The sequence below is a fragment of the Ascaphus truei genome, chromosome 5 (assembly GCF_040206685.1).
Source record: "Ascaphus truei isolate aAscTru1 chromosome 5, aAscTru1.hap1, whole genome shotgun sequence".
Lineage (NCBI taxonomy): Eukaryota > Metazoa > Chordata > Amphibia > Anura > Ascaphidae > Ascaphus > Ascaphus truei.
Genome location: NC_134487.1, coordinates 110102351 through 110114358, shown reverse-complemented (window position 1 = coordinate 110114358; position 12008 = coordinate 110102351). Strand labels below are relative to the sequence as shown.

The 12008-nt window shown below is 40.8% G+C and overlaps 1 protein-coding gene across 1 annotated transcript in view; it reads right to left on the bottom strand.

Annotated features, from left to right (window-relative positions):
• Nucleotides 1-12008, bottom strand: part of KITLG (KIT ligand) — a 98813-nt gene that overhangs the window by 29674 nt on the left and 57131 nt on the right. Inside the window, exons 5-6 of the mRNA XM_075600463.1 lie at nucleotides 7017-7173; nucleotides 6836-6907 (exon numbers count right to left, since the gene is read on the bottom strand). Of these exons, the coding sequence (XP_075456578.1) occupies nucleotides 6836-6907; nucleotides 7017-7173 (229 nt within the window). The remainder of the gene's footprint in view (nucleotides 1-6835; nucleotides 6908-7016; nucleotides 7174-12008) is intronic.

The following is a 12008-nucleotide window of genomic DNA, read 5'->3' as shown; positions in this document are numbered from 1 at the left end:
TTATTCCATCAATGGGGATTCCTTGTATATTGTCCTCCTCCTTCATTTTAGCCGATAGTGGTTCAATTGATAATGCGAAGAGAAGTGGAGACAAGGGGCAGCCCTGACTCATTCCATTTTTGATCACAATTGGATCCGCGTTTCCCCCTGGAAGTTTGATGTTGTAAGGAATCCGTTCCTGGTTTTGGCTAAAGCTCACTCTTGCAGAGTTGGTGAGCTCTCAGAACAGACCTTCCCTTGGATTTGCAAGCACTTACCTGTGCTTGCAATCACTGCAGCTCTGTCTCTCTGCTCTGGCATTGGAGGAATTCCCACACATCCCTGTCTTGGGATTGGCTATCTGTCCTTCTTATACTGGCCTCCCTTTGACTCATTGCTGAGCATAACCCTAGATTGACTAGGATGTAACTGTGTTTGCTACAATCTACTTTGCCTTAACCTTGCCTTGTTCATGAGACCTGCTGCATTAACCCCAGGCAGAGGTCTGTATTTTGGTTCTTGTACTGAAGCATTGGATCTCCAGTGCTAGTCTTGCCTTGTTACAGAGACCTGCTGCATTCACCCCAGGCAGAGGTCTGCTTCCTGGTTCCTGTGCTGAAGCGCTGGTCCTCCAGTGCCAGCCTTTCCTTGTTCCCGAGACCTGCATTCTCCCCTTGCAGATAACTTATCATGGGCCGCTCCCGCTCATCGCGCAGAGGCCATTCCCACACTTCAGCTGCTACGCTGAAGCAGTGTGCTCCTGACTTCCTGATGCCGAACTCCAGCCTGGACATCGATTACTCTACCGTCTCCAACCCTGACCCATCAAAGGATTACCCTGGCCTCTCCAACCATGACCCTGCTACAAATGACTACGAAGTGCTCAATCTAGAACCGGCTTTGTGGTCTAACATCAGTGTATTCACATCCCCAACTCAGCCCCGCGGTCCGGTCCCGGTTTCTTGCGAGCATGTCCATTACAGATGTATGCTGTGGACTTCTGGTAAAGGGCTCATACACCCCCCAGAATTGGGCCCCAAATCCAAATTTTAGCATAGTTTGATCTAGAAATTACCATTTTATTCTATCAAACGCTTTTTCAGGGTCTAGGCTTAATAGTATAGCCTTTGCACCGGTGAGGTGCACGTGGTCAATGATATTTATGATCTTTCGGGTATTGTCTGAGGCCTGTCTACCTGAAACAAAACCCACTTGATAAATGTGTATTAGAAGTAGTAGAATCGGGTTCAACCTGTTCGTCAGGATCTTACTATAGATTTTCAGATCTGTATTGAGTAATAAAGATATTGGTCTAGAGCAGCGGTGCGCAAACTGTGGGGCGCGACCCCCAGGGGGGGCGCGACACTGCCGACGGGGGGCGCGGGTTTTACAGAGGCCCCGCGCGCTTCCCGAAGGCACTTAAATTAAGTGCCGGGGGAGCTGCAGGGCCTCTGTAAACCTAACTTACCTTGGCTCCGGCGGCTTCCTCCCTGCGGCGCCATGGCAACGCGGCGTCAAAATGACGCTGCGAGGTCATGTGACGTCACGTTGCTATGGCAACGTGATGTCATTACGCCGGAGCGCGGGTAAGTTGGGGTTGGGGGGGGCGCGGGAGTGAGGGGACAGCCATCAAGGGGGCGCAGGGAAATAAGTTTGCGCCCCCCTGGTCTAGAGTTACTACATTGGAGTGGGTCTCTATCCTCCTTATGAATGATGGCTAGGTTGGCCATAGACATTGAGGTTGGGATTGGTTCAAGAATTGATGTTCGATTCCAACGCAAGAATCGAACTTCGCAATAAATTTTCAAATCAGAGTGAAATTTGATCCAAAACCCAAGAAAGCTTTGTCCTCATACTAATTTATTGGTGTTTTGAAAAAAAATTAAATGGTGACACTTATTATTTTTTTTTAAAGAAAATATAGACGTTAAAAAAAAATATGTGACTAAAGTTAAACCTTCACAAATTCTATATACAGTATATAATTTTCTTTAAATACAAAGCAAACTCAAAACACAATAATGTATCAGAGCCAAAACGCAAAGTAAATTTTATAACCAAAACAAATATATCAGTGATAGTGCCCAGCCTTAGATATCAGTAAACCTGCCCAATACGCAAGGAAATACTATTTGTCAAGTTTCAGTGTCACAATTTTTTTTAATCTCATTATGTGTGAAACGTATACATTTTCGCGAATGTTTGCCAACGTTTCCAAAAACATTAGTCAGTAGTGATTTTTAGAAATATGTTCTCTGTAAAATGTCCTGTCTTTTCTAAAGTTGACAACAGCATAACAGAACTCTGCATTCAAGTTTTAGCACACAAAAAGAAGTTTATTTTGAAGATAAATACTCACATACAAAAAAAAGTACAAAAATAGCGGTGATGTAAAATACATTGTACTATCTTCAAAACTGTTTGCATAATTATTCTTTTCCTGGTGTTAACCCTCTGTCTGGTCTTGGTAGTATATCTTCTTTTCCGATGTTAACCCTGTCTATCTTTCTCCTTCTTGGTGTAATCCTTCTCTTCTACTAGCTAAATCTGCCATTGCTGTAGTTATCCAGAGAATATCCCTTAGTCATTGCTTCCTTCTTCCAATACTATGACCAAATAAGGTATCTACATGTGTCCTACAGCTTAACATTGATGTCATATTTGATAAGGAACTGCCCATCCTCCATACAAGGGAATAAACTTATAATACAGAAATGATTACCTCAGCGTATCATCAGTTATCAATTGCAACTGTTTGTCGATTGTAACTTAAATGTCACCCACAGGGCCCTTCCCCAGACATTTCAAGACAGCTGTATCCCATTATAACTTTTAACCCTATCCTTCCTAATGTAACAATGAATCTACAAAGAAGATTAATTTACTATTGGAATAATTCAAGTATGCTACATACTCCTTGATAAAGGACCTGTTGGTCTGAAACGCGTAGGAGGACTCTATCTGTGTCCCCCAAGGGGGTGAATTTGTCTCTCACCATGTTGCAATAAAGAAAAGTTTTTTACTCCACACCTGGCTCCCTGGCTGTGCGCCATTCGTTTTTTTCTACAAGTATGCTACATAGTCTGTATTTAAGGAAGAATCGTTGCAAATCAGAAAACTTAATCTGTTTGGCATCTTGTTTTTATACAACAGATTTAAACCTACTGTAACTACAATATATTAATGTAACTGAACTGGAATCTAACATTCTCACATATAGAAAACACTTAAAAAATTATCAGTAAAGATAAGGGGTCACTGAAGGAGCCAATATAAAAAAGGAGAAGGGTGGGATTATTAATAAGAGAGTGGACACAGCAGCAATGAGGGAAGGAGGAAAGAGAGGTGACGGTCTGATTATGTCTCGGGGGTAGGGGGGAGGGGTGAAGGTGACAGTTCAAGCACACGAGGCCGACGTTCTGATCCAGCAAGCCTCCTAACATCACTTTGTATATATCTATACCTTACAGATAAGATTGAAAGTATATATATATATATATATATATATATATATATATATAAAGGTTATGGTGGGTGAAAAAAGTGACAAAAACCCTCCACAGTAAAGCATAAAGCAACTGTAAATATTCCTGTATATTCATTTGCATGTCTTAGACAGGTCTGCAACCCTGTCTTTCACCATTATCGCCCAGCACACAGCACTTCCTCTGCAGCAAGGGATTCTGGGAAATGACATGCAAATGAGCACACAGTGCCACCTTTTATCTCAAGCTCACATTACATGAACAACCCTTAGCCAATGCATGCTGCTTTAGACACAGCTTTTAAGCAAGGGCTTGAGAGATGCAAATCCAGTAAACCCACTCACATATACATATTTTGTCCAGTATGGTGGTTTTGGCGCTGTGTCTGAAGCTTTCAGAAGGCTGCGTCTTAAGGAGTTCTTCCACAACAGACACAACCAAGATTATGCCAACACTGCAGAAGGAGAGCCGCTGCACATGAGCAGGGAGAAGCAAAAATCCAACTGGATCCCACAAACTGGGCGCAACCCCACATTGGACCGGTACATTGAAAGCTTCAGACACAGCGCCAAAACCACCATCCTGGACAAAGTAAGGAAACAAACATATAATCTGACACTGATGGAGAGGAAAGCCATAGAATCGCTAAAGGCCAACCACAACATAACAATCAAACCTGCGGACAAGGGAGGAGCAGTGGTCATAATGAACACCACAGACTACCTGCGGGAAGCACACAGGCAACTCTCTGATTCAAAGTATTACACCCAACTGCAGGAGGATCCAACTAAAAAATACATGCGAGAACTCAACAGGATCATTAAAACACTCCCGATCCACACAAGAGAACAAATTCTGGACCTGATACCAGCTAACCCAAAACCTGGTACATTCTACATGCTCCCTAAAATTCACAAAGAGGGTAACCCTGGGCGCCCTATTATCTCTGGATCTGGCACACTTACCGCGAATATTTCTGGCTGGGTGGAGGGCATTCTAAAACCACTTGTCAGGAACACACCCAGCTATATCCAGGATACCACCGACCTGCTAAACAAACTGAATGCCATTGGCCCACTCCCAACAGGAACACTACTAGCAACTATGGATGTAGAGTCACTTTATACAAACATCCCCCACGAGGATAGGATTTCAGCCTGCAGATACTTTCTGGGACCGCAGGAGCCACTCACAGAGACAGTGACTAAATGCATCGAATTTATTCTGACCTATAACTACTTCACATTTGGAAATGACACATACCTCCAGACAACCGGGACCGCTATGGGTACTCGGATGGCGCCACAGTATGCCAATCTGTTCTGCGCAAAACTGGAAAGTGACTTTCTTTCCGCCTGTCACTTGAAACCCCTTACATACCTTCGCTACATCGATGACATCCTCCTGATTTGGACCTCTGGCGAACAGGACCTCCTACAGTTCTATGACAACTTCAATACGTTCCACCCTACCATCAACCTCAAACTCACCCATTCTCCGGATGAAGTACATTTCCTAGACACCACCATTACTATAAAGAACAACCAACTACAGACTTCTGTATACCGCAAACCTACAGACAGAGCCAGCTATTTGAGGGACAACAGCTTCCACCCGACACACACCAAACATGCAACCATCTACAGTCAAGCCATACGATACAACCGGATATGCTCCGACACAGCAGACAGAGACCAGCGGATTAAAGCCTTGAGATCAGACTTTATAAACCGTGGGTACAACCACAGAATTGTAGACCAGCAAATTCACAAAGCCACCAGAATACCAAGAATTGATCTCCTTGAATACAAACAGAAGGAGACAAGCGACAGGGTACCTTTGGTGGTCATATATAACCCATACCTAGGAACCCTACGCAAGATCGCCAGGAAACTACAACCCATCCTCCAGGAAGATACAAGACTGCAACAGGTCTTCCCTGAAGCACCCTTATTATCATACAGACAACCCCATAATCTCAAGAATATTATGGTGAGGAGTAAAGTATTCAGCAGTACAACTGAATGCGGGACAAAACCATGCCAGGACCCAAGATGCAAAACCTGCGCAATGCTCTACACAGCGGACACAATACAAATACCACACAGGAATCGGGAATACAAAATCAGAGGAAGGTTCACCTGTTCCTCCAGAAATGTCGTGTACCTCATCATGTGCATGAAATGCCCAGGGGGCTGCTACTACATAGGTGAGACTGGGCAGGGGCTAAACAAGAGAATGAACCTGCATCGCCCACAGCATCACACGCGGAACAAGAGACAGTCCTGTTGGCGAACATTCCTCTGACTCTGGCCATAAGATGAACGATCTGAGGGTTGCCATACTCAAAGGTAATCTTAAAACACCGAAAGAGAGACGGTTGCATGAATACAAATTTATGCAACTGTTCGGGACACAAGTGAACTCTCTTCCCATGAGCGCTATAGGCCATGTCAGTACATACTGTGCTATATGTATGCACACACAGCTGTCTCTCACACATACTTATACTCCTTGTTTTCCATCCCTATACACCAATAGGGACCACATAGTATCCACACACACTTTTAGTTATGCTACTAACTCTCACATTTCCACACCCACCCACACCATTTATATCCGCTCCCACTACACACACACCTTTTGTAAAGCACTGTATATACTGTGGGCTCTCCATTCATGTTAATTCACACTGATACACATACACACTCTTTCATCACTTGCGTTCAGGAACCTTTTGACACCTCCAGCCATAAAACACATCCACACCGGGAGAAGGACCAGCACAGATAACATTCCAATAGACACTGTTTATAGTATAGCATTTGCTTGCTTCATTCATTGTAACATCGCCGGAAGAAGAGATAAGTGTATCTCGAAAGCTCGCACAAATAAAAGCATTTCGTTAGCCACATAACGGTATCATCTATTTATTTTTTGATTATTGAAGCTCGGCTAACACGGTACTGATACCTCTACATGTATATATATATATATACATATATATATATATATATATATATATATATATATATATATATCTGTCAAAAGGAGTGCTACTGGGCGTGGCTAATTGTATAAAACATGAAACAAGAAGTCCAGAGCAACATCCAATCCTGTGTATTTTTGTCACATTGGATGTTGCTCTGGACGTCTCTATTTTTATGGCCAGTGTATAAGGTGACAAATTCTTCTTCTACAACATTTGGGAAGATAAGTATTTTGTAACATTGATCATTGATCTAGACTTTTACATCTAGAATGTATAGACACAAGGAATCCATCCACCAAAGGGTGAAGATAGAGATGCAAAACCAATACAAAATGATACATACTTTAACATTTAGATTTACTAGAATCTATTTACTTACCAATTCTGCTACTGTTTTTCCGGTTACTGGGAACATAAGGAAACCCTTGATTTGTGTCACGATTAGAGAAACCTAAACAAAATATAAAGAAATGTACATTCTCAGTCCATCACCCTCTTCTAGTACAGTTTTGTGATACAATTACAATGTGCTGTGCCTGTATCTGTTGATTGCACCTTACCGTCCTCAGGATTTCCTGTTGTAGGTAAAACACATGTACTGTCATAGTCTGTGTTGTTAATTTCTTTGAAAACTTCAATTGTTCTGGTCACATAACTGAAAAATTCTCGGGGATTTAAATTTCCTGCTCCAAGCAGAGAAAATTCTTCTATAAAATCCTATAAACAAATAACATTAGATATTACTGTTAAATAACAGGTTAATAGAAGTCACAAAGAGTTCAGTATTGTCTAGACATCTCAGCTGGAGATATGCCCCTATCATTCACAAAATCAAATAAGCAAAGATTAATCATACAATTATGCTAAAAGCAGGTCTACTCTATTATTTCAACTAGAGATATAATGTTTAATGAAAAATAAATGCCTATAACAATTTGACTTACTAAAATACTAAATTGAAATGCAAAGATGTATTTATTACATCATTTTTTATTAATGTATTATTACATGTATTATTTATAATTAGCGAATTATAACACATTTGTAAAAATCAGCGATAATTTGTAGTGGAATTAATTAATATTCAAGGCAAACACTACAAGCTTATATAAAAAAAAGTGTCCAGATGTTCATTTTCATGTGCCAGTAAATGTATAGAAGAGATCAGTGAGGTTTTAAAAGCTGTGCAGACTGTAGTATAACGTCATCAATTAAAAACAATATTGTTGTTTCATTAAAAGGTATCATAACTTATAATATATCTACAACCCATTGGATTAAATGGGAGTTTTTAGCTGACTGTGCTGACATCAGCCTCTTTGAGGCTTATTGAATCAGCCTCTACTTGAGAATAGGTTTCTAACCAGACTAAAATCAGAAACCCCTAAAAATATGCACATCCAAGAAAGAATACTTAACTACTAACAAATATGTTTCTAGTAGTATATGTGTTCAAAACAAACTGCTTTCTAACTGGAAAAACAGGTAATGTCTATTATTTGACCAGGGCAGTTAATTCAGAGGGCAGTTGCATACTTTTATGAAAAGATTATGAAATTCCTATCTACTAACTAAAGTGGCAATTTAGGACCAAAGTGAGCTAATGCCAGTGGCATGTTTAAGTGGTTATATCTGGGTGATTGTAACTGTCTTTAAGTAGTGAAACTTTATTGTATTGTATTGTATTGTATGTCTTTATTTATATAGCGCCATCAATGTACATAGCACTTCACAGTAGTAATACATGTGGTAATCGAATAAATAACAGATAATATAAATAACAGATCACTTTATTTTGTAAACACCATGAGCTTCACAGTAGTAATACATGTGGTAATCGAATAAATAACAGATAATATAAATAACAGATCACTTTATTTTGTAAACACCATGAGCTGGCTACTCCCATTTTTCTGATGTAGGTTTAATTAACAACTGTTTGTATAACTCCCTCTCTCTTCTTATTTGTACTGGCTCTCTGATAAGAACAGGGTGAGATAAGGATAAAGAAAACACTTTATTTACAAACAATTCCCCATTCAGAGACCCCACAACAAATTTAGTTAATTGAAGAGAATGGCCTTAACTTGTCTTCCCGCACTGGAAGGTATCGCTTAGTAAGGGCTGTTCTATACAGCATGCGGCCGTGCGTTTTTTCATGGAGCTGCAGGTTAGTGTATATATGTGTATATGTGTATGTGTGTATGTGTGAGTATATGTGAGTGCATGGGTTGTGTGAGTGAAAGTAAGTTCTAGAGAGGTTTTTTTAAAGAAAAAAAAAGTTTAATAAATATTTTTTTTTTGTTTTACAATCCTTGACACACACACACACACAAACACACACACACACACACACACACGCATACATATATACATACATTTGAGCGCAGGTAGCAGCGCGAAAAGATGAATTTCTTCATCTTCTCCGCTGTTTGTCGGCTCCCCTCTCCCTGCCGTGAGCGCGCGCAGCCGTTCTATAGAAAGGCTGACTGACGTCAGCCAACTGAAATTCCGTTGCGCACGGCACTATAGAACGTGCCTAAGAATACCCCTGGGTGGTTTGTAGTCCTTCAGCAATTATGAAGATTTGTCATAGGAAGATTATTGAAGAAATATGTATAATAACCAACACATTGGGGCCTATGCAGAGAGCAGCGAATTTTAAAATTGGCGAATTTATTAAAAAGTAGCTTTTTTGGAGAGTTTTAATCTCCATATGCAGAAAAGTGCGAATTCTGCTATGTTTAACATGGATGCGTGTGGCGAGTTTAAATTGGCGAGATGCGCGCTTCAGAAATGTGTTAAAACAAATTCGCGGCTTTTTTTTTCCCTTTGCAATGGCCGCGAGCGGCAGTTTTTTTCTGGCGAGTTAAAACTGAGACAATCGCGCCATTTTATTGGCGCGAACAGCCGCTAGATGCCGTTCGCGCCTCTCTGCATACGGATATTTTTAAAACTGGCGAGATTGAGGTTCTCGCCAGCCGCGAGGCGAGTTTTATAACTAGAAAAGAAAAATTGGCGCGTTTTTCGGAACTCGCCATTTTCTGCTGCTTTCTGCGCGATTTTCTCCAAAAAATGGCGAATTTCGAAATAGCGCTGCTCTCTGCATAGGCCCCATTGTGTTATATGTTTGTGTCTCTCCTAAGGAAAAGTTTTGAAGGGCATATAACGAGAGGTAACTGTCAATGTACTACTTCCTGGTTAAACATTTTATACATTAATAAATAAATACTAGATGTAAAAATGATTGCAGAATATTTATGTAAATAGATTATATAATTTAGCTCTTTCCTAAGAATTCATTTTGTTTGGGCTTTGACCCTTTTAGGCTTTATCTCTCACTAATCCTAATGATTATCGTGACTGGAATCCATTTGCATTATTTGAAATTAAGTTTATTTGGCAACTGTGCACATTGAAGGGTGTAAGGCCCGTAAGTGCACGTGCCGCACACTTTTTGTGTGTATGCTGTGAGCGACAGTGAGGTACTGTGTTTGTGTATGTATGTGTGTGTATGTTAAATACGTTTATAATAAATAAATAAATACCTTGGTAAATAAATTATTTATTAACATTGTAAACATACACACATACACATACATACATTTCAGGGGCGGTAGAGACGCAAAATCTTTATTTTCCCTATCTTCCCCCCTGTCGGCCGGCTCCACACTCACTGCCGTGCGCGCATGCGGTCCTATTATAGGAAGGTTGACAAACCACAGCCAACTATAACTTCCGCGCACGCGCACGGCGCAGCAAGCGCACCCTTTATAGAACAGCCCTAAGAAGTTAAGAAGCTGTCTGTTATTTAAGGGACATGAGACAAATGCCCTTTCAGAACTTGTTAAATCGAATTGTTGTCTGAAGACTGTTCGATCTTCCTTTCATTTTGACAGTCACTAAGTGAACAACAGCTAATCCATATTTAAGTGCTGAGTCGTCTAAGGATAATTAATGACGTGTCAGTTGTAAAATGTGTATGGACAATTTCATTTTGAAATTCCTCTCAGTAATTACAAAAAAAATGATGTCCAAAAATTAGAATATGTTTCAAATAAATATTTTCTGTACATAAATATTTAAAAGGTCACAGGGGGTCATGTTGTTGCGACTGGGGTAAGTTTTTGCACCTAACTCCTCACACAACAAAGAATGTATTGCTTATTCCAGCATTTAAATCTTGCCCTGCAGCTACTTTTTGTACTCAGTGGGGGGCCTTCTAGCATACTTTAAAGAGTTTATTTTCTGCCAAGTGTTGAATTCCAAGACATTGGTAAAGCATTCACAAACCATTACCCTTATTTTACACATAGTTCATTTTAGAGGTCATTAGTCAAAGAAGTAACAATTTGGGGCGTTATTGCACCTCAAAGGTTAAGAAAGAAAGAGATATGGGAAAGAGATATTAACACACCATGTTAATATAAACTTTATCTACAAATAATCTGTAATCTGTAGTTTGTCGGCCTGGCACACTGTCTTCTAAATTATCAGCACACATTATATTACACAATTCTCAAATATATCAAAATATCTCATGAATGGTAAACCAAACAAAACAGATACAGTATACCAACATAAATGCATAGTATATCTTCCCTTATCGAATTAAACTTTAAGATGTAAAATAGACTTTTGAAAACATGAACACTGAACACAATTGCAAACATCATAAATTGTGATTTCATTGAAGAAAATGCGAAAATCAAATGTGCAAATGGAATTGTAGGCTCATATGCATAGTCTGTGCAGAATTTGTGTCTGTTAAAGAAGCAAAACATTCAATATCCTACATGTGCATGTGTTTTTTTTTTTTTTTAAATAAATCAGTTCTGTAGTTTTAGATAATACTTAATGCATTAAAAAAAATTAAACTCTTGATGCCATTTTTAATGAGTTTGAACTAAGCATCCTTTCATTGCTATAGGAGGTTTTAGCACACCTACTGCTGCGGCACAGTTTATTCGAGCATTTGCCCGTTCTGTGCCGCTGCAGTAGCCTGGCGCGCGCCCGAGTGTGACGGGCGCGCGCCGAAGCAGCGGAAGAGCGCCCTCCGATCGGGGCGCTCTCCCTACCGCTGCCGGGTCCGCCGGGTCCCCCGGAACCCCCTGCCGCTGTCCCGCGATCGCGGGACACCAGGGCTCCCTCGGGGAGCCCCTGGACACGCGTGCAGGGGGCGCACGCTCCCGATGACGCGTGACCGCGCCTCTATGACGCGCGGCACGCCGAGGGGCGGCCACTAGCAAGCCGGGAGATTTCCCGGCTTGCGGTACCGACCACACTTCAATAAAGTGTGTCGGTAGTGTACCCAGTAGTACAAGATAGTTGGCAACAAATTATCACAAACAGGAAAGTGTTGCAGTGTTCCCAGAAGGAGACTGTCTGAGTTGTAAGTTTTAATAATAGACAATGTTACCGTAGTAATATAAGGTTACAGTGCATTTGAGGCATTCCACTGACTAAAGGATTGATTCAGTGTTGGCCATTATGTGAACCCAGAGAGCAAGCTATTGGCTAATCGATTATAGGAGAACAGATCGATCGACAGC